Here is a 22,478-nt window from a genome sequence, read left to right as displayed (position 1 = left end):
TTAAACCCCTCCCGAGTGGTTTTCCCCTCTCCAGTTCCCTAGAACTGAGGCGTAAAGCCCAACAGAGAGTGGCACTGAGTGATGGAGCCAAGAGCCACCGACAAAGCTGGGCCATCCGAGTCTCCCACACCACCTCCTTAAGGTGGATGGGAATTGAAACCAATTCTTTTCCCACCTCCTGTACGGGACCACCAGCTCCCGGAGAGACTGGCTCTAATGGCCCCACTCACTGCCAGGCGGCTGGAATCGCTGGGCTGGTGCGGGCTGCCGAGGCCCCTCTCACCAGGCACTGCGTTAGAGCTGCGTTTGAGACAGGTTGCCTGGGAAGAATGATTCCCAAAGGCTTTGGAGCAAGGCAGCGGGTAAGGAGCAACACGCAGCACCATAACACAGGGTTCCATGCCCAGAAACTTCTGATCTAACAAAGCCCCGCTCCCCACTCCAAAGTGACACACTTCACAACAGTGACTTCCAAAGAGGAGACAGCCTCTCACCATAGGATCAGTCCCAAAGTGGATCCCCTCTTGTCCAGAAAACCAAGCTGCTTCTGTGGCCTGGAGGCTGAAGCCATTGGGTTCCCGCTCAGAAACAACCGCCACCTGCAGCCTGGTCACTCATCCCTGCAGACGAAGACTGGAGACCCTGGGGATGTCAAAAAGATGCAGCGGATCTCACCTGTCCCCTCCTTCCAGCCAAGAGCAGCCAAGGAGAGTCCGCTCCCTCTGAGAAGATGAGTGCATTTTACCCCAAGGCTCAGGCACACTGGGAGCGCTGGGTACAGAGGCGGCACAATAGGAACCCCAGGACAGCCTCTGTTCACACAACAGGAAAAACCAGAACCAGATCTGCCGCTGCCCTCTCCACCGCACCATCCACGTTAGAAGGTGCTCCTGCCATAAGCCATGGCACTGCTGATGAGTACACACCTGAAAAACCCAAAATTCCAATCTTTTAATGCCATGCACCCCCTCACACCCTTGAGGGATGGGTCAACATGAAACCCATTTACAGACACCATGTGGAAAGGACACAAGTGGGGCCAAGCTCCCACAGCTGCTGTTGAGTTACCCACCATGGGGAGCACCAACTGCTCCTACATTCTTACAAGTGACAGGATGAGAGGAAATGGCCTCAAGCTGCGCCAGAGGAGGCTGAGATTGGATATTGGGAAACATTTCTTCCCTGGCAGAGCGCTGAAGCCCTGGCTGAGGCTGCCTAAGGCAGGGGTGGAGTCCCCGTCCCTGAGGGGTTCACAAAGCATGTGTCTGTGGCACCTGGGGACAGGGTTCAGTGGGCACGGGGGGGGGGCTGGGCTGGTGGCTGGGTTGGACATGCTGAGAGGGCTTTTCCACAATCCAGAATTCTATGATTTATGATTCAGTTCCTGCAGAGCGCAGCCCAAGGGCAGAACCACCAGGGGCTTTAACTCTCCCCCAGGTCAGGGCAGCCAAGCTCTGCTCGTGCCATGGCCTGGCTTCCTTCAAAGGGACGTGCAGGATTCAGCTCCAGCTCCCTCAAGGCTCAGCCCCTCTGGCTTCCTTGCCTGCATACAAAGCGGAGCATTAACAGCCGGCCTTAAAACCCCAAATACCAACGGAATTCCTGTACCTTGAAACGTTAATGCTCAGCAAAAAAAAGAACCCTTCCTGTTTGTACACCAATATTTATACGTCCCCTTCAGCCACAGGACAGCAAACAGCACTCTGAGCTCTCATACACCACTCGGCACAAGGCGCCCTACAGATCCGCTGTCTTCCCACACCCAGACAGGAGAGGCTGTGCCAGCACCTGACGGTTCTGCTCGACGCATCATCACCACCTCAAAGAGCTGGCGGGCGCCTGGCCATCCGCTCTTACAGGATCCTGGTCAGCCTCTGAAGGTGACGCCCCTAGCCCTGGCTCTTCCCTACTCTTCCAAGCCTCCCTTCCCTGCTCTACTGAAGCTCATTTCCAGCACTGACGTCCCCCCTTCTCCTTGCAGAGGGCCTGTGGCAGGGCAAGAGGACACAGAAGCAGACCTGGGGTTGTGTCCCACTGGGAATGAGGGTCAGCATCCCAAGCCAGCAGGGCAGCACCAGCTGGGAATACTGGCTTGGAGCTGGTACAGCCACGTAAGCCACAGCTCTCAGTGTGCACAGTGCTTGGCATGAAACCACAAGGACATCACAGCCCCCTCCCCACACCAGGGCAGGCCAGCCAGGAGCCCCAGAGGCTACACCTGCTCCCACAAAGCGCTTCCAAGTTCCCTCACATCCTAGCCCTGTGAGGACATAAAATGTGGGGACACCTACACTGCAGACAGAATTCAAGCATGATAAAGCATCTGGCTCTTCACATTATCCATCGCGGCATGCACCAAGAGACCCCAGTGAACAAGGCCAGGCAGCATTTTACATTAAATCCTGACACTCACCGAATTTTAAACCAACCTCAGTGCCAGGCAGGAGCAAACACCAGCAGCCAGGACCACGCGCCATCACCACCCTGTAGAAAAGCTCTGTGGTCAGTGCCTTCTTGCTACGGGATTGATCCTGCCTGCAGCACGAGAGGACAGAGCCATAGTACTCAGCCAGCCAGAGGTAAGGCCGAAGACATGGGAGGAGGAGAGGGATGGACAGCACGGGCACCACACACCTTCGCTGCAGGCCCTGTGAGACGCTGGCAGCCGGGCAGAGCCCCCAGCCCTTCACCTCATGGCATCGCCCCGGCAGAGGCCTTGTCTCCAGTCCTATCCACCCACCCACGCCACCTGAGCTCACCCTGGAAAGCCCTGAGCGCCTTTATTTCTATCAGAGCAGCTCCCCGATCAGGGCCGGGGGCAGGGATGAGTAACAGGGACAGGAATATCTCCAGCAGCTATTGGCACCCAACAGAAAAACCATCAGGCTGCCGGTGGATTTAAATCATCTCAGAGCCCAGCAACACCTTTCCAGCCCCAGGCTGTGTCTTCCCAGCTCTCCAGCTCCAGCCGCTGGCACAGTATCTGGGAGACCTGGGGTGGTTTTTCCTCTTGTATCCCAACAAGGACTCTGGCTCCTGGTACTGATCACCGTGAGATGGGAAAGTCACAAAAATTCACCCCAAGAAGTCCATTGCTGCCGTTAGTCCCACACAGGGCAGCTGCCTGCCCTCAGCTTGGAACACCCAGGTGCCCTCTTGCCCTGCATGTCTCCAAGGTCACCTTCACACAAGGACTCACAGAAGAGATGGATTTCCTAGCTCCAGCCTGAGGCATCCACTGGCAGAGGAACAGTGTCAGGTTTTCACAGCAAACGCTAGGAAAACAGGGGCACAGAAGATGCTGTGCCTGCAGGAAACATGGAAAAGGCAGCAAATCCCCAACCAGCTGTCCCTGAAATGCAGAGGAAGGGGACAGTGTCGCTCCGCAGCCCTTCCCACAGCCTCCCTCATTAGTCGGTTATCCTGGCACACTCCTCCAGCATCACAGCCGCCAGAGCAGCTCCCTGGGTTTTGGAGCCTTCAGGACCCCGTGAAGCTTCCTTTAAAGCAATCTCATCAGGCAGATAAATGGCGCTGGGTAATGGGGTCATTAGGCTAACAAGCAGCCTGGGAGCAAAGCCACCAACACCCGAGTCCAGCTTCAACATCTGACCCATGTCAGACAGCGAGTATCTCCGTCAGGAGAGGAATTGGCTGGCTCCATGAGTCAACGGGATATGCCTCTGGCCTTTCCACCCAAATCCCTCACCAGAGCACTGGGAACGGACTGCAGCTTGCTCGTGCTGAGGAAGAGGCACACGGAGCCATCAGGAAGGAGCCACGTCCCCTCCGTCAGCCACCCCGTTAGCACACTGCCATGCCACTCTTGCGCCTCAGGAACAGGGAGATGTTTTCTATGCTATCCCAGTGCGGCTTCATGTCCTTGACAAGAGCCGCAGGTCCTGCTTCCTGCTCCAGCAAAGACGGGGCTGCGTTTCGGCACACCGGCCTACAAAATGGGATACGGCAATGCCGATGGGCTGAGCATCAACACTAACCAGTCCTTCCCAACACCTCCAGCCTGGAAAGCCAACAGGGAGAGAACCCTTCAGAGAACCCTCCGAGGGGGCACCGTATACAGCCCCCAGCCGGCTGCACCCAGTGGTCATGGTAACAAAGCCCACCTATAAATAACCTCTCCGCAGGATCCAGGACTCCAGGACTCACCCCATGGTTTACAGCGAGCACAATTTCCTCTTCCATAGTTCCCGACACACGCTGGCCATGTGCCCCCACCCTACAGAGTCCTATAGCAGGTGGCTCTGGGGACCATAGGGAACGGAGTGGTGTCTTTCCCAGGGCCTCCCTCTTCTTGTACAGAAAATGTTCCCCACTATCCAATCTAAGCCTCCCCTGGTGCAACTCGAGGCCATTTCCTCTTGCCCCATCTTTCGTTCCTTGGGAGAAGAGCGTAGCACCCACCTCACTGCAACTTCCCTTCTGGGAGCTGCACAGAGCAATGAGGTCTCCCCTCGGCCTCCTCTTCTCCAGCCTAAATACAAAACATGAGATCCACCGAGGAGTCATCTAAGCACCACCTCATTCCAACACTCGACACTCCATCCACCACTGAACTTTATGCCTCCCACCAAAAAAGGGCTGAAAAAGGCACTGTGCTTTGACTCCAGGTACGGAATCAATGGGTGGGGGGCACCCAGCACCTGGGATCGACCCACAACCCAGTTCCAGTTGCAGGAACAGCGCTGGGGACATTGTGCAGCTCTGCTCTGTGGGTTCAGGGGAAGAAAGTCTGCACAGAGACACCAAGGCCACTTGCAAACTGCCAGACAAGACGGTGGCAGCCTGGAGAACTCCAGGATGTGGTTTTGGGGAGCATTTCTTCCCTGCAGCAGCCGCCCCACCTCCTCCAGTGCTGTCCAACCTCCCAGCTGCTGCTCCAGTACCACCTCAAGATGTGTTGCCCTCCCATGGAACCAGCTGTGGGGCCCATCCACCGCCGTGTCCCCCATTTACAGCATCCCCTCACCATCGGGGCAAGCAGCGCAGGGGATCCTGCCCAGAGCGCAGGAGGGGTACAGCCACACTGCATCTGGGGAGGCACAAAGCATGCCGGTGGCTGCTGCCACCTCGCCCACAGCAGGACTCGGCCAAACTCATGCTCCTCGCTGCCCAGAGCCGCAGTGCACGTGGACGGAGCGGCTGTGCAGCAGAGCCGAGTCTCCCGTGGCTCCTGTTTGCTTTGCCCTTGTTTGCGGCAGCGGCGCATCTGGAGCCTCCTCAGGAGAGGAGGGAAAAAAAACCAACCCCCCTCCTCCTGCTGAACAACCTCTCCATCAAAACAAAGCCCGAGCGGCAGCCAAGAGCTGGAGGCTCTTTTGTTCCGTGCTCTCCATGCCGGCCGGGCCGCCCCAGCGCTCCCAGCATGAGGTGCCAGGGTGATGGCGTGGGCAGCCAGCGGGGTGGGAGCCGTCACCAGCGATCTGACCCCACGGAGCAGGCGGCAGCGCGGCCGGGGTGGCAGCGCAGCCGGGGTGGCAGCGCAGCCGGGGCTCCGAGCGCGGCCCGCGCGTTGGCTCCCTGCACGGCCATTTTGCCGAGCATGGCCGCGCACCAAGCGGCCGCTCCCTCCCACAGCCCCGCACGCTCCGGACACCCCAGCGACCTGCAGAGTCACGGACAAGGCCACCTGCAGTCCACACGCTCCAGACACAAGTGCCCATTCCTCTCGCTGCTGCAAGCCGAGTCCAGCTCCCACCACTGCCCCCCAAGCCCTCTGGGGCTCAGCAGCGTGGGCCGGCACACCGAGCAGCCCAGGTTCCCAATCACAGCCCAAGAGAATCCCAGCCCAGTGCTCATCCCACCCTGGAGACCCTGGGGTTATTCCAAGAGGTTCTGGCAGGGCCAGCACCATTCCTAGCAAAGCCATCCTCGTGTACTAGCAGACCGATGGCATCGCATTGGAGGGGAACGCCACGACTGAGGCTGGATACGGCCACGACGTGCACCTAGGAAATGGGCAACTAGGATATTTGGTTTCTGAGGCATCACCCCAGAAAACAGTGGCCACAAGAGCCGTGGGGATGCCGGCAAACACCTCCCAAGGAGGGCACAGGCCATGTCCGCAGGCTTCCTCGCGGCGATGCCAGACACGGGAGCGTGGCCAAGGGTGCCTGCGGACACCACGTCAGCTCCAGGACTGGCAGACGTGGAGTTGTCTGACAAATCCCAATGCAACATACATCCCTACACGCAGCACGCGTGGGAGGGTGGCAAACCCTCTGGTGAGATATTTAAAGCACTAAAGCCAATGGACGGGCGAGCAGGAGATGTGGCACTGGAGCCTCTGATTGAGAGAAAAACACTCCCTGCGGAAGCGCTCCTGGACTCAGGCAGAAAGGTTGCACAGATCCAGCTGACTGGAGCTGACTGCTCCATGCCACGCGCAGGGAGGTCACCCGTCCCGGGCTGAGGCCGTGGAGGCACAGGGGCTCGCTCCCACCATCCCCAGCCAAGCCCGGCCTCTGCGCCAGAACGGATGCGGGAGCAGTGCTGGGTTACGCTGAGGACAGGTTGCCCGAGAGCAAAGGTCGGGCTGGGACCGAGTCCCGCTGCTGCCCTTCCCCTTTCGCTCTGAGCAACTTCCTTGCTTCCCAGACTGGGTTTGTTCCCAGGCCTGCAAGAACCTGTCCTCTCCACGTCCCCACCCTGCCCAAAGGCACTGTGCTCCCACCACCAGCACGCGCCTCTGCCATCAAACTGCCTCCAAGAGCCTGAAACCCGATGTTCCCTCCTGAGACCAAACCTGGCACATTTTCCGGTGGATCAATCTTCTCAAAGCAGGGCTCAACCCTCCAGCCCTCATCAATGCAGTTGTACCCGAATCTGACAACAAAACAGCAGAACCATCCTCAAGGGGTGTCCGTACGGAGATGATGGAATGGTTTGGATTGGAAGGGACCTCCAAGCCCATCCAGTTCCACACCCTGCCACGGGCAGTGACACCTCCCACTGTATCTGTCTGCTCCAAGCCCCATCCAACCTGACCTTGAACAACTCCAGGGATGGGGCAGCCACCACTGCTCTGGGCAACACGGGCCAAGGCCTCCCCACCCTCATCATAACACATTTCTTCGTTCTTCCCAATCTCAGCCACCCCTCTCCCAGTTTAAAGCCATTGTCTCTTGTCCCATCCCTACAGATCCTGGTAAAAAGTCTCTTTCCATCTTTCCTCTAATTTATATTTTGATAAAGGCACAATCAGATCTCTCCAGGCCTCTCCAACTGAACCTCTCAAGCTCTCCCAACCCTTCTTCAGAACAGAAGTGCTCCTGACCCTGCCTATTCCCACCACCCACCCTGGACTTGCTCCCACAGCTCCATGTCCCTCCTGCGTTGAGGACTCCAGAACTGAATGCAGGGCTCCAGGTGGGGTCTCACCAGGGCAGAGCAGAGGGGTAGAATCCCCTCCCTTACCTGCTGGTCCCACTGCTTTGATACAGCCCAGAACGCAGTTGGCTCTCTGGGCTGCCACTGCCCATTACCAGCACCTGTCCCATTTGTACCCACCAGCATCCCCAGGGCTTCTCCCAACCCACTCATGCCCTGTCTGCACCGACACTGGGAATTGCTCCCCCCGGGTGCAGGACCTCACACCTGGCCTGGTGGAACTCCATGTGGCTGGCACTGACCCGCTCCTCCAGCCTGCCTACGTCTGTGATGTTCAGCCAACAGCCACAACAGCTGAGCATGCTGTCATACTTCTTGACCTCCAAGCCCTCCTCGGGCTCTACCCAGACCTCTACAGCCCCTGATGCGTTCCTCCTCCTCAAACCCATACAGGTGCCCCACAGCACGACTGAGCTTTCAGCAGCCACAACCTTCTGTAGCCACATTCACGTCCATCCTGCCAAAAAGCATCTGCTCCTCTTCCAGTGTCTGGTCCTGCTGCTGGGAAGGATGAGGAAACACCACATCGTCTCCACACCACTCCTTAATTTTCCAGAGTTCAGCCACATTCGCAGAAGTCTGCCTCTCAAGCGAGGAAGCACCAACCTGCTTAGCAGCTCCTCTCCAGAGCCATCCCATGCCTGACCAACCTCACCAGCCCTCTCTCCGCACACGCTCCATTCTTTGGCCACAGAGACTCTCCCAGATCTGCTGAGCACTCCCTACTCGTCCCTCACTGGTGATCCCCACGGTGAAACAGAAACATTCCTGGGAGCCACTGGTTGTGGACACAGCTATCACACCTGGTTCCCCCAGCCACTCCCCCAACACCCTGGCCCTTCTCACTGGCACCAGGGCTGAGTCAGCCCAGCATACGGACTCCGGATGCTCCCCCAGCCATGACAAATGCACAGCTCCACAGGCACAGACGGGCAACACCACACATGCATCTGCTCCAAGCACAAAGACCTCCACACACTCCAAGTCTTCCCCACCCTCCCATGGAAATCCCATCATCCACCATGGTTACCAAGACACAAGCTACCTGAACAGCCCTATTTGGAACCGGCTGAGCAGCCACCCAGAACCAACTGCCACTCAGACAGACAGATTTCACATTTACCAACACATCAGGGTCTCCCTCTCTGCAAAGGATGCAATTGGAGAGAAATTAGTTCCCCTGGGAGCTCCAGGAAGCAAGAACACGCAAGGCACGGGGCAGAGCACAGGGCAGCCAATGGACACTGTTAGGAGCTGGAGCAGGCACCCGCCCAGGGCATCACCTTCCCAACCAGCCCAAGCTCCTCCTGCAGAGCAAAAGGAGCCAGAGAGGCCTGGTTCCCACTCAGCACAGCCGTGGCACTGAAGAAACTGAATCCCCAAGGTAGGGCAGGATCATACACTGGCACACAGTGAGTACAGGCGATTTGTTGGTGCCTAGCTCCTAGAAGCCACAGGCAGCTTGGTTGGTGCCTTCCCATCGCCACGTCCAAACCTCGGCACAACTTGTGGCCAAACTGTCCTCACAGCAGACCTGGAAGGCTCCAGTCCTTCATCAGCGTGAGCCCCATAATGTAGAAGACACACTGTCCTGCCGTAAGCTCCCGCTCCCTTGTCATCCACATCCCAGCACAGCAACAACTGTCAGAGCCAAGTGGCAATGCCAACCCCACCCAGACCCCAACACTTTTCTTACCTTCTCCGACTTCACCTTTTTCAGCTGCCGGCACTCGCTGTCCCCGTCCTCCAGCTCCGACTTAACTCCCAAGGGGTTGAGCGCTGCTCCTGTGTCAATCGCTACACTCCCCAGTGGCTCGGCAGCTGCCGGCTCCGTCCCCTGGCTCGTGTCATACTGTCCTACCCTCACTGCCAGGGCCAGGGGCTGCAGCACACTGGGCTCCTTCTCTGCCGCAGCCCCTGCACCTTCACTCCTTTCCTTCTTGCTTTTGGATGAGCCACCATCCTTCTCCTTCTTGGAGCCGGCCACGCTGCGAGACGCTTTGGCCGACTTCTCTGAGCCCTTCGGGGTGACAGTGGGCACCAGGCCGCCCGAGTTCGCACCATCCCCGGAACGTCCCTGAGCCTCCTTCTTGCCGCCAGCTCCTTCACCGGGAGCAAACAAGGAGCTCCCCGGGGCTGGCTTCCCACTGTCCTTGCCACTCTTGCTCCTCTTCGACTTGGATTTGCCTTCCTTGCCCTGCGGGCCCGGCACCGGGCTCACAAACTTGATGTTATCTGGTAGGGTTGCCACCGCATTGGGTGCAGGGAGCCCCACCTCCTTGGAGCCCGACATTTCCAATTTCTGCTGATCCTTCTCCAAATCGGCGTCCAGGTCAATGATAAGATTCCCTACGCCAATGTCCCACTCATCTCCGCTGTCGTACGTCTCAACCGGGTTCGCATCAATTCCTTTCCCTCCGGAAGCTCCGCTGCTCAAGGACATCTTAGAGTTAACGGCCCCTCACGGTTCCAGGCTCTTCCCTGCCTCCAGGCCCTGGGGTCACCTACGTCCTAGGGCGGCTTCCAGCGGTTGGAGTCTGCCCAGGTGACGGCATCGCTGCTGAAGGGAGAGCGGAGAACAGGGTTACACATGCAGATCTGCCTCCCCAGCAGCCGGACAAGGCACTGGGCAGGTTGGATGCCCCCCCGCCTCCCAAAACCACCTGCACCCAGTGCGAGGAAGCCTCCTCCTGCTGCCCTCCCACACCAGGGGCTGCTCCTCCATGTCCCTGCCACAGGTGCCATCCAGCCCTGGCCCCCTGATCACTACCAGCCTGGCAGGTCATGGCTCTCGGTTCCAACAAGACATTCTTCACACATTCCCCCGCTCGCCATTTCCCTCAGAATCATCGAGCGCTGCCCCAGGAGGGAGGATTGATTTCACTCCCTCCGATGCCACCCAAAGAGGGCTCCTCTCCGTGAGGGATGAGAGCCACTCGCTGGGGAAGTCAAGTGCCTCAGTGGGTGGTAAAAAACCAGGCTTCAGAGCGCCTGGAACACTTGAGATGCTGCAGAGCAGTCACCGAATGCCAACCAGCACGGGGAAGCACTGTTTTCCCATCCTGCACCCAGCCTGAGGACATTAAACCTCCAGCACAAGATGGGAGGGCTTTGAATGATGGAAAACCAAACACAGCTGCAGAGTTAAATGGGAAGAGGGGAATCAATCCTCCCTACGCGTGTCATGCCCTACCCTGGCTAGCCCAGGATTCCTCCTGGCTTCCCAACCCCTCATCCCCCAGCTCTCGGATGCCCTGTGCGCTGCCCTGGCCTCAGTGAGGAGACCCAAAAAGACCTCCACGCACAACCCAAAAAAGCATGGAGTTGCTCCTGAGACAAGCTCATGGCGGTTAAACCGAGGAGATAAAATTAACACATGCAAAGGCTTCTCCCCAGCAGCCCCTGCCCCCAGCTCCCTTCTGGAATCCTTGCCCACCCCTTCAGACGAAGCTCCCCTCCTCCCCTTCCCCGCTGCGCTCCAGGCCTGTCTGTTCCTGGTCCAGTTCCTGAGCACCACTCCAAAACCAGGTGACTTGGAGACAAATCAGAAGGGAAAAAGAACCCCACATGCAGAAGTTTCTCTGAGCCCAGCAGGCAGGAGCCTGGAGAGCAGCTTCCCGGTGCGCTTCCAGGGATGCAAACACTGTAAAAATGCCAGGGATTCTTTCATCAGCCAGGCTGCCGCAGCCAGGCCATTCTCCATCTGCTCCCACCGCAGTCCCACTCTCCACAGCTAATAATCCACGCTCTGACAGGTCATTACAGAGCTTTTTAACCCCGAGAGCCAGGGGCGAGCATGTGAGCTGGGAATGAAAAGCACTGACCTCTCGTTTCAGCGGCAGAAAGTGCCGAATCAGGAGATCACTGTGCTCCGCAGTCACTAACAGCTCCCCAGCATCCAGCCCGACGCCACCAACCTGCCCCTCCGGAGCCATGGATGGAGCCAGCCACCAGCAGCACCACAGCCGGCTCCGTGCCAGAGCAGTTCCCTTTGTGCCACAGATATGCAGCGATTCCTTTGTCAGGATGGGCAAAGCTGGTAACAAGGTGCATGAACCCGATTTTGCGCTGGTAACAGCCCCTTCCCAGCCCAATGTGGAGGCCCAGCCCCAGGGACACACAGAGGAGCTCCTAGGAGGGAATGCGGCTCAGCCTTCAGCTCCAAGAGCTGCTCACCCAAGGCTAGAGCACATCCAGCTCGGATCTGAGGGACAGAAGGGCCAGGATCTGCCCTCATGGACGCAGGAGGGGGACGGACAATCCACAGGGTCAGATGGCGGCAGGCACAGCGTCACCTGCTCCGCCAACGCCTTCACGACGGCGGCTGGGCCGGCTCTCGGCCACACTGCAGAGCTCACCTTGCCCTTTGAAGTGTGCGGATAAACACGGGTACACACACAAATATTGTTTATATCCATGGAATAAGAGGAGCAGATGAGCAGGACCCTGGTCTGAAACCATACAACCAGCAGCAGCGCTTGCCAATTCCCACCACAACAAAAGGGATATGGAGCCCAGAGCCCGCAGGATCCCCGGCGATCAGAGAGCTGAGAACAATCAAAGGGTTAGAAAACAAGAGGAGGAAAAACACTCCCCTATGGAGGAGGCGTCAAGGGAGCCCAAGCCTTGCTAACGCGGAGGGAAGGAACCACAAACAGGACTGACGGGAACCTGTAGGGTTTGCAGGAGTGGTGGGAAGGCACTAGAGCTTTTCCCACACATCCTGAAACTCCCATGCTGGTTCCCCGTTCCTCTTCTCCCAAGAGCCACTTGCAGGTTCCACGCTGCAACTATAGGAGAGTTCAGGTCCCTCTCCCAAGCGAGACTCCCAGGGATCCCATCCAGCCCTGCCAGGACCATCTCAGCCTGCTGGGAACCCCAGTTCCCACAGCCCGGGGTCCAGAGAAGCCGTCCCTTCCTCACCGCCTGCTCTGCCCAAGCTGGAGAAATGCCTGGTGCTTCCAGATCCTTCCCGCTCTCCTGTCGGCAGGGGCTAACGCCACCACAAACCCAGCATCTCAGAAACCAGACTGAGGAGGCTGATTCAGCTGTAAATGCGCCCTTCCCCTTACCTCCTGCACCGCGGGATTGATCCCTCCACAACAGGAGAAGCATGTGCTCACTTGCTGGCCTGGAGCCCTGCCAACAAAGCGCTGTAAGAGCAGTCCTGGAGCGCGGAGACAGCTTTCTGCTTGGGAATGCTGCACACACACAGCCCCAGACATGAATAATTCAGCTCCAGGAGGTGCCAAGACCTCTACAATCCGCATCTATGGCCTGGGCTGGAGCCAGCCCCATTAAGAGAGGAACCTGAAAGTTCACTTTCGGAGCCACACACACACCAAGCCATGCAAACGGAGAGGCTCGCCCTCGGAATGGGGGCGAGGAACCGCGTGAGCCCTCAGCTCTTTGTGCCACAAGGCACACAGGACGCTCAGAAGCAAACCCACCAAGCCCACGCCGCTCCAGCTTTCCCAGCCAAGATCCCAGAATGAGGCAGGATGGAACACCCAAGGGTGGCGAGGTGCAGGAGAAAGCTCCTCTCCTGGCAGCAGCCAGCCCACACGCAAGGAGACTGTCTCATCCCCGTGTGCTCCAGCCCTCAGCGCGCCGGGATCGGCCTCTGGTGGCTTCCAGACACGACCAACTGCAATTTTCACCCTGATTAACTTTGAGGAATGCCCGCAAGAAGGAGTGGCAAAGATGGGGTGAGGGGAATCTCCAAGAGGCGGCAGGGGCACAAGGCAGAGAACAGAGGGAGATGCTTGCCCTGGCCGGGAGCAAACCCGGAGAGCACACACACGCCTCCCAGGAAGCCCCGGCATACAGTGGGAGCCAGGGGCAGCCAGGGAGAACATCCAGGGAAGCAATGCTGCCCAGAAGCCAAAGCAGCAGCGCAAGGGCCGTGGCGCAAGGCCCTTCCTCCCACGCTGGCAGCCAGCCGTCCGCTCTCCCCACATGCTGCCTCCGCACAAGATCCCTTTTTGTTTCCTTGTCCAACTGGAGGCACCCGGGGCACGGCAGGAGCGCCTGCTTTCTCTAGCTGCGCTCGCTCCCGCCGCCACGGCCGTAATCCCCCAGCTGGGCTTGTTTGGGTTGGGTGGCTGTGCAGTCGCTCCCATGCCCGTGCTGCAGAGCTTTTTAAGCTGCTCCCCCTCTCCCCGCCCCCTCTCTCCAGGGATGGGGGAGGGAAAAAAACAGAGAGAAAAAGAGAAATGTTGAGTGTGAGCCAGCTGGCACGCACGGAGGAGACTGAGGGATCGGCACAAAGGAGCTTCCTCACTCACTTGCTGCTCGCAGCTCCAGGAACAGCGCGGGGAGGAGGGTTTGCTCTCTCCCCACACACCAGCCACTCCACAGCAGACAAAGGGATTTGCCGTGGCACCCACCGGAGCAGGATCCCTCAATCCCGTTGCACCACACACCGGAGCACAGGGCTTCTGAAAGGGCTGCTCGGTGTGGGATTGAGCCCGATTTCTGAATGGATGAGCTAGGCTCCCAGCCCTTGCTCGAGAGAACTCGGGCAGCTCTGGGGCTGAGCGGGACACGCCGGCGAGCTGCCCGGAGGGAGCAGCCTGGACCCAATTTGAATAAAATGGAGCCACCCTTCTTCTTTCAATATGGAGGTGAACCTCCCCAGACTACATCTTCCAGCATGCACCGCAGCCCAAGCACGACCAGCTACTTACACGGGACTCCGAGCTTCCGCAGGCTGCGCCTTGACACTGGGGATGAACCTGACCCGGGGCATGAGTCATTTGTTGGCATTCCTGAGAAAAGCCTGGAATATTTGAGTCCAAGCACTACAAAAGCGGGACAGACGAGGTCACTGGAAGAGGCTGGAGATGGAGGACGACTGGAGAGGTGAGCAAGGACTTCTTCGGCATAGGGGCAGCCAGACAATCGCCCCACCTGGAGCAAAACTGAGGAGATTTGTCAGTCACAACGCCCAGCACACACTCAAAGGCCTGCTCCTCATCCACCATCAAAAGATGTTGCTCACATAGAAACTCAACCTCATGGCCACCCCTGTCCACTCGTGACCTTAAAACACAGCCACACGCAGCCAGGCTGTGGCACACAAAGGAGTCCAGCAAAAGGGGAGAGACCAAGATAAGGGCACGTGGTGCTGAATCGCAGCCTGGCTCTGTCTGAAGAGCACACTCCACCGGATCCACTAAAACTTGGTGTCTTTTCCTTATCAACGCCTCCTCAGCCGCAACACCAGGGAAGCACTGAGGAAGCACTCTACCTGGGGCTCAGAAACCCAGGGCTGTGGAAGGTGGCTCGATAGCAAAGCTGCCCTCAGCAGACCCCTCACTACCCTCAGCTCCCATAGAGCCAAACACAACCAGACATAATGTCACCAACGTCAGGAACCCAAAAAGGGGGAAAACAAGCAGGAGCAAACGTTTCAGGCCTTCCTTTATATCACAAAATGGGGAAAACTGGAACAAGTTTCTCTTTCATCATCGAATCATGGAATGGTTTGGGCTGGAAGGAACCTCCAAACCCATCCAGTCCCACCCCTGCCATGGGCAGGGACACCTCCCACTGGATCAGGGGCTCCCAGCCCCATCCAACCTGGCCTTGAACCCCTCCAGGGATGGGGCAGCCACCCCTGCTCTGGGCAACCTGGGCCAGGGGCTCCCCACCCTCACAGCAAAACATTTCTCCCCAAGATCTAATCCATCGTCAACACAGTCCCTGTTTTCTGTTTGTGCCTCAAGAGCCCGCAGTTCCTTCAATCTACAGTTATCTGACTTTGATGTTTCTGAACCCTTGCATGTTTCCAAGCTACTTCACTCTGTACAGAATAAAACATGACTCCGATTTCCCCACACAGGGAAGTCCAGAGCTTCATATATCAAGAAAAGAAGAGAAACATCACTCAAACACATGTTCCTCAGCTCAAGCAGGAGGCAGATCAACACCTACAGACCCACACCAAACATGACCACATTTTGTTCCCCATGGACAGCAGATAAACGTCACTTTCTTGGTTCTCCCACTTGCTCTCTGCTGAACCACACTGCCGGAGTCTTCTCCAGCGGGAAGCTGAGCAAGCGTCATCGTTATACACAAGCGGGAACGTACGCATCAACAAGGCTCAAGCCATAGAACTGTAGAGCAGAGTGGGTTGGAAGGGACCTCAGAAGTTCATGTGACCCAGCCTTTCGTGAGCAAGGGAGCCCAGATAAAGTTACCCACCACCCTGTCCTGTTGCATCTGGAAAACCTCCAGCCATATGGACTCTGCTGTGTCCCTGGGGAGGTTGTTCTAGAGAATGACTGTTCTGCAAAACATCGAGATGAAACCTTTCACAGTGCAAACTGTTTCCGCTGCCCCTTATCTTGGGGGCTGGAACTGAATGATGTTTAAGGTTCCTTCCAACCCAAAACATTCCATGATTCTATGGCTTCTCCATGTGGCTCCTTGTAAAGAGAGAGCCTTTGTCCTCTTTGTAGCCACCCACAAAATTCCAGCGCCGTGCCCACGTGCACAGCCCTCCTACAGAGGAGCCAGGATTGCAGGAAGGGTGACAGAGGTGGGATAACGCAGAGGAGCACCAAGCCAAAAGCCACGCTGTGCGTTGTTACAGCTCGCACAGTACTGTCTGCGCAAGGCACATCCCCTTCCCAAGCCTCTGCTGTGGAGATGAGTGGGGAGCCGCAATGCTCAGGCTCGGCCTTTCCTCTGGAGACTGAGCCTGCTCATCTGCCTGAACACTGGCTGGACCCCTTCCTGCAGGCCACCTCGTGGACCTCAAAACCTCCAACAGCTGGAAACAGCCAAGAACTCTCTCAGCAACCCCAGCACTCAGATCCATCATAGAATCATGGAATGGTTTGGATTGGAAGGGACCTTAAAGATCACCCAGTTCCCACCCCCCGTGTTCAGCTTAATATTCAGCTGTGCTGGGAAAAAGGAACTGAAAAACCCACAGGCATGGGAGAAAAGCGTTCGGCGGGTAAAACAGCGCCAGCTTCCTTCCTGCCAGCTCTGCTCTCCAATCTGTCCAGAACGAGAGACACCAGAGAGGGATTCACCCCTCATCGCTGTGTCCGCGCACTGGAAGACAACACCGTGCCGACTGGCACACGATGGTTGAACAATAACCTGAGTGCCCATCTTCCCCCCAGCCCAGCACCCCACTGGCCCCTCCATCTCCCCTCGTCAGCCGGTGCAGCCACAGGGCCCACAGCACCACCAGCACCCCGGGAGCGCCTGGCAGGCACAGGCATCACCATGGGGTCTGGCTGCCAGAGGCTGACGCACACAACACTGGCAGCTACGTGGTGGCAAAAGCAAAAAGCAGTCCTGTGAGCAATAACCAGCCGGGATTAACTCAGAAGTGCTTCTGATGAGTCTGAGCAAGACCAGCCAGCGCAGCACAGCTCATCACAGGCGCTGCCGGCAGCACCGGCCACAGTGCCCGCTCTTGTTGAGCCGAGCCGGCCGTGCCGCTACTGGCTGTGCCAAAAATGACATTACCCACTCAAAATGAGACAGGTCTGTTTGGCACCGAGCTCTGTGTTATGACACTTCCCATTGGGATGTACGGGATGAACCCACATGGGTTCCCATAAAGTCCACCCTCCAAGAAAGGGAGCCCACCAGCAGAGGCAGGGAGGGCTCCATACCAAAGCAAATGTCTCACTTCTGTCTTCTCCATCCAAGGGAAGACGACCAGAGCAATCCCAGTGGAGTGACGCTCCCAGCCCAGGCCTTGACAGCTGAGGGAAGGCAGCTGTGTGGTGTGGAGAGGACACACAACACTCGCTCGCTTGCTCGCTCCCAGGTTGTTCCTGGGGAAGGGTGAGCTTCCAGGCTTTGTTTTCCTCCTTCGGAGAAGAGCGGACAGGCAGTGTTGGCCGTTTCCCAGGCTGCAGACGAGAAGGAACATCTCCCCGCCGCTCCAAACCACCTCGCCTATTAATGCCATTAATTCCCTTTGCTCAATACCCAATTAGGGCACCTTGGCTACGAGCTGGGGCCTTGTGCGCAGCCAAGGAGCGCGCAGGCGGCCGCCATCGCTCTTACTGTCATGCCAGCAGCCTGGGAACGCTTTGGGAAAACCAGCCGGACGGCGATGGAGAGGAGGGAAGGTGCGTGCAGGCAGGGATGAATGCAAGCACAGTGAGCACCATGCCAAGAAGCCCCGGTTCTTCCCCAGCAGGGATAACAAACAGGTGTGTTCCACCAATAAGCAACGCACAGCTCCACAGCCACCACAAAGTCACTAATTCCTGCTAACGGCCCTTTGCAAATCACCCAGTTCTGTCAATTAGCAGGCACAGAATGGAATAAAATCAGTCCAGGGAGAACCATGCATATTTTGGTGGTCGCAGGTCACTTGTGGCACAGGGAGAAGGCAAGGATCAGACACGAAACCCCCAGGAACGAACAGGAGATCTCCAGGAAGGGGAACTTCACCCCAAATCCATGGGGAAGGAGCCATTCCCTCAGCAAGGTCCTCGCAGCCTCCTCCCCAGGCACCTGCCTACCCTGGGAGAGGCCCTGGGATAACTCTGAACCAAACCTTTGGACTGGCTTGAGCCAGGAACACTCCAATGAATCCAAACCACACGCAGGCTCAGCAAGTTTACTGAAATCAGTCCCGAACTGCCTTGTTTTGCTGCCAGTCACTGGGTGCAGAGGGACGAGGGGTCGGAGGTGACAGAGGACCATACAGAGCTATCGCCCTTCCCACCGGCTGGCAGGTGGCTGAGCACACCCAGGAACCAGGGAGAAAAACCCAATGCAGTGGAGCCTTTCTGAGCCTACGTGTGCTCAGGAAAGAGGCAGCAGGAAGGGGCAAGTCCTGTCAGAGGCTGCCCAGGGCAGAGGTGGAGTCCCCATCCCTGGAGGGCTTCACGAAGCGTGTGGCCATGGCATTTGGGGACAGGGGTCACTCGGCACGGGGCAGTTGGGCTAGATGGGCTGAGAGGGCTTTTCCACTCCAAGTGATTCCACAAAAACATCATCTTCCCTTTTTCTTTCTTTGCTTACTCGAGAAAACAAACTGCAGAAGCGAAGCATTTCATGTTTAGACAAAACATATCAAGGTTCTCCTGAACTTAACCTTACGCATCCACAAAAATGCAGCACACCCTCCTCTCCCTCTCCCTGGTGCCTTGGCAGCCACCACAGTCACTTGTGCAGAGATGAAGGCCCTTTGGCTGCAGCAGAAGCCAAACCAGCATCCGGTTTCACCCCAGTCAGTGACTTTTCACCAAACCAGAAGCACAGTGGGTGTTCCCTTTACAGAAACTCCATAAATGCCAAGAGAAATCACACCAGCACCTGGGGTCAGAGAGAGAGATCCCCACGCTGGCAGCCATTCCCACTTTCTTTTCTGCTGGGGTGTCCCAGCAAAGCCTAGATCCAAAACCACATCACACTGATCCTCGCTAGTGGAAAGCACATTTTCCATTAAATTGGTGGGATCGCTTCTCCCTCCCTTCCCTGAAACCAAGTGGATACCTTCTTCATCAGAGTCAACCGACATAGGGACGCGGAGCAGAGTGGCTGCTGATGGGGTGGCCAAGGCTCCGGTTCAGCAGCCAGAGGTGGCCCCTGACAGGCTCCCAGGGCAGCCACCTGCTCCAACCCAGCTCATCTCCCTGCTCCTGCCCTGACAGAAGACCCTCGGCACACAGAAGAGGTCCTCGACATCCTCCGCATCCCCAAACCCTGATGGAGTCAGGCCCCTACACAACGGCAGCCTCCAGCCACAACCACCGTATCCACATTATGACTCTCCTGAACACACGGGAAGCTCCATGGGAAGAGCCTGGCTCTCCTCCCACATGGAGCGCACGCGTACTTGAAGCATCAGAAGAGGCATCGCAGGAGAAGCACAGGCAGCCCAAGCACCTCCAGGTCTTTAAACACCTCTCCACAAAGCACCACGAGCCGGGAAGAGCGCAGAGTGGGTTTGGAACAGCCCCAAAGGCTGGAAACACACGAGTTCCACCAAGACAGACACGGATCTCGCCTTGAAGCCGCTCCATCTCCCACCGGCCACCCAGCGCCCACCCGCTGCACACAAGCCACAAAGCGCAGTTAACTGGGCTGGAACAGGCTGCCCAGGGAGGGGGTTGAGTCCCCTTCCCTGGAGGGGTTTAAGGGACGGGTGGACGAGGTGCTGAGGGACATGGTTTAGTGCTTGATGGGAATGGTTGGACTCGATGATCCGGTGGGTCTCTTCCAACCTGGTTATTCTATGATTCTATGAACTGTCACCAGCCCCCAGCAAGGTCACCTGCAGCCTCACCTCCATCTCGCAGGGAGCCGGCGCATGACGCGCTGCCCGGGAGCATCTGCCCACCGCGTCCCTGCCTCCCGCGGGAACGCCGGCCAGCGGCAGCGGTGCCAACACCCAAAGGGCATCATCCACGCCCGGAACAGCATACCTGGGCCCATAAATACCCTCTCATTTCCATAACGCTCCAGATAAAGGCACAAAGAGGCTTATGGCGTTACAGCTGGGACCAGCCTTGCATCAGTGCCCAGCTCTAATCCCAGCGCAGCCCTGCCAGCGGCGGGCACATCCCGCTCCAGCCCCTCCAAGGTCGAGAGCCACGTGACAGGGCCCAGCTCTTCCCCTTCCCTCCTGGAGCAAGAGGAGGGAGGCAGGGACGCCAACCCAACCCTCGTGCCGGGCGCCAGGCCCCGCCGAGCCCCCCGAGCACGGGTCTCCCCTGGGCACCGACTTCGTGTTGGTGGGAACGCCCGCGCGGACGTGCTGCAAACACGAGGAGGCTTCTCGTTTTCCTTAATTTATGCAATTAAAATCACCCAGATGCTGTCAATGCAATCGCAGGCGAATCCCCGCGGGACGCGGGCCGGTTCTGAAGGGACAGGCAGCCGGAGGAGCCCCGGAGCCCCGGCCGGAGGGACCGGGCAGCGGCGAGGGAGCGTCCCCGGGGGCCGTCGGCGCGGGGCCCCTGCGCCCCTGACCCGGCGGCACGTGGATTCGGGCACCTGCGAGGAGCGCCCGGACCCTCCGGAGACACGGGCTGGAAGGCAGGAAAGCCGCCCCCGCGCCCCGGCCGAGCCCAGCGGCGGCTCCTTCCTCCCCGCCGGCTCCGTCACCGACTCGTCCCGGGGCCCATGTCGCCGCGACCCAAGCTCCTCGCCCTTTCGCCCCGAGCCGACGCAAACGGCCCCGGCCTCGGCGAGGGGGAGCGGGGGCACAAAGGGGCGAGGATTTCGGTCCGGAGAGCGACCCGTTTCCACAGCGACCCCCGACCGATGGCGGCCGGTGCGGGGCCGATCGCCAGGACGCGGGGCCGGGGGGTCCCGGTGCGAGAGCAAAACAAAGAGCCGGAGCCGCGCGGCGCAGCCCCGCGCCGGGGACACCGCACAAAGCGGCGGAGCCCGCACCGGGACCGGGGGAGCCCCGCGCCTCGCCCGGGGACACCGGGCACGGCCTCCCCCCGCCCCGGGGACACCGGGCACGGCACCCCCCCCCGCACACGGGACCCCCGCCCCCCGGGGCTCTGAGGGCACGGGGGGTCCCGGCCCCAACGGCCGCGGGGGCAACGGCCGGGCCCAACGGGCCCAACGGCCCCGGGACGCCCCGCCCGCCGGCCCCGCCGCCGCCGCCGCCGCCCCCCGCACTCACCGGGCCGCGCTCCGGTGCCGGCGGCCCTAGGTCTCCTCCATGGGGCCGCCCGGCGCCGCGCCGCTCCGCCGGCAGCTACGGCCCGGCCGGGGCCGCCATGCGCCGCGAGCCGCGAGCGGGCGGGGCCGCGCAGGGCGCCTGCGGGCGCGGCGCAACGGCCCGGCGGCGGCCAGCGGCTCCGGGCGGCGGCGAGCGGCTCCGTCCGGCCGCGAGCGGCTCCGAGCGGCGGCGAGCGGCTCCGTCCGGCCGCGATCGGCTCCGAGCGGCCGCGATCGGCTCCGTCCGGCCGCTCGGCTCAGTTCGGCTGCGCTCGGCTTTGCTCCCCTCAGCTCTGCTCGGGCGCTCGGCTTCCCTCGACTCCGCTCGCTTCGGTTCCCCTCGGGCCCCTTCGGCTCTGCTCGGCTCTCTTCGGCTGCCTCCGCTTCGGCTCCGCTCGGCTCCCCTCGGCTCGTTCCGGCTCCGTTCGGCGGCAGGTGCGAGGCAAAAGCCGGAAGGCGGATCGCGGAACGGGAGGCGGGGAAAGGCCGGCACGAAGGGGACGGAAAACGCGGAGAGCGGATCAGGCCCGGGATCGGAGGCCGGGGGCGTCTTTTCGGGGCCCGTTCTTGGCCCCGGAGCCCCCCAGGCCCCCGCGGGGAGCCGGGGGAGGACGGGCCGCAGGGTCCAAGCAGGCAGCCCGGCCGCGCGGAGCTCGGAGCAGGACGCGGTCCCGCAGCGAGGGGGAGGGCGGAGCGCCCCCTCCCCCCCCCCGCCAGCGCCGGCCACCTCGGGCCGCTCGGGGCTGACGCACCCGGGAGGGTTTTCCAAACGGGGAATGACAGCGAGGGGGGCACTGAATCCAGATCCACCCCCTCCAGCGGCCTGGGGAGCTCACAACAGAGGAGCTCGAAGAGGATTCCCAGGGCAAAGAGCTCATCCAGCTCCGTCTCAGGGCGGGCAGGCAGCTGGTGCGAAGGCTGCTCCTGCTCCTCCTCCTCCTCTGCAGCCGAGGCAGAGACAAGGTGCAGAACCTGGAGCGACGCGGCAGGAGAAGCTCCTCGCCCAGGGAACACGGACCCTGCCACACGGGGAGATGCTGAACACGAAGGATTAAAGGAAAAGGAGAAATGAATCCCCCTCCTAAAGCAGAGCGGGTTTCCAGCTCCTGCAGGAGGGCTGCTGCTCCCGTACAGATCGGGAGAGCCAAGAGCTCTGCCGGCAGCTGTGAGGCCCCCGAGCAGGGACAGAGCCCCCTGCTCCCCCGACACCCCCACCGGGCACGGGCGCCCCAGCTGAGGGACACAGTTTCACCGAATTTCTTGCCCCTCTCCTGCGAGGCGTCCGTCCAAAGGACCTCGCGGCGCACACATCCCGGGGAAGGAGACGCTGCCGCCGCCAGGACGGAGCCACCTCAGAGCCAGGCTGGATGCTGGCGAGCTCTCCCCGCACATGCCGAGAT

General features: G+C 59.5%; 2 protein-coding genes across 5 annotated transcripts in view; one reads left to right on the top strand and one right to left on the bottom strand.

Annotated features, from left to right (window-relative positions):
- Positions 1 to 21,229, bottom strand: part of ZNF609 (zinc finger protein 609) — a 45,297-nt gene extending 24,068 nt beyond the window's left edge. For 2 of the 3 annotated variants that reach the window (XM_069867186.1, XM_069867188.1), the window contains exons 1-2: positions 21,041 to 21,229; positions 9,104 to 9,967 (exon numbers count right to left, since the gene is read on the bottom strand). In XM_069867186.1, coding sequence (XP_069723287.1) covers positions 9,104 to 9,850 — 747 coding nt within the window. In that variant the 5' untranslated portion in view covers positions 9,851 to 9,967; positions 21,041 to 21,229. The remainder of the gene's footprint in view (positions 1 to 9,103; positions 9,968 to 21,040) is intronic. The other variant, XM_069867187.1, reaches the window with a different exon arrangement.
- The window catches only part of PPIB (peptidylprolyl isomerase B), a 151,295-nt gene that overhangs the window by 19,991 nt on the left and 108,826 nt on the right, over positions 1 to 22,478 (top strand). The gene's annotated exons all lie outside the window — the stretch shown is intronic.

This window comes from Phaenicophaeus curvirostris, chromosome 12, assembly GCF_032191515.1.
Source record: "Phaenicophaeus curvirostris isolate KB17595 chromosome 12, BPBGC_Pcur_1.0, whole genome shotgun sequence".
Taxonomy (NCBI): domain Eukaryota; kingdom Metazoa; phylum Chordata; class Aves; order Cuculiformes; family Cuculidae; genus Phaenicophaeus; species Phaenicophaeus curvirostris.
The sequence above is the reverse complement of the archived record's forward strand: the minus strand, read 5'-3'. Positions and strand labels throughout refer to the sequence as shown.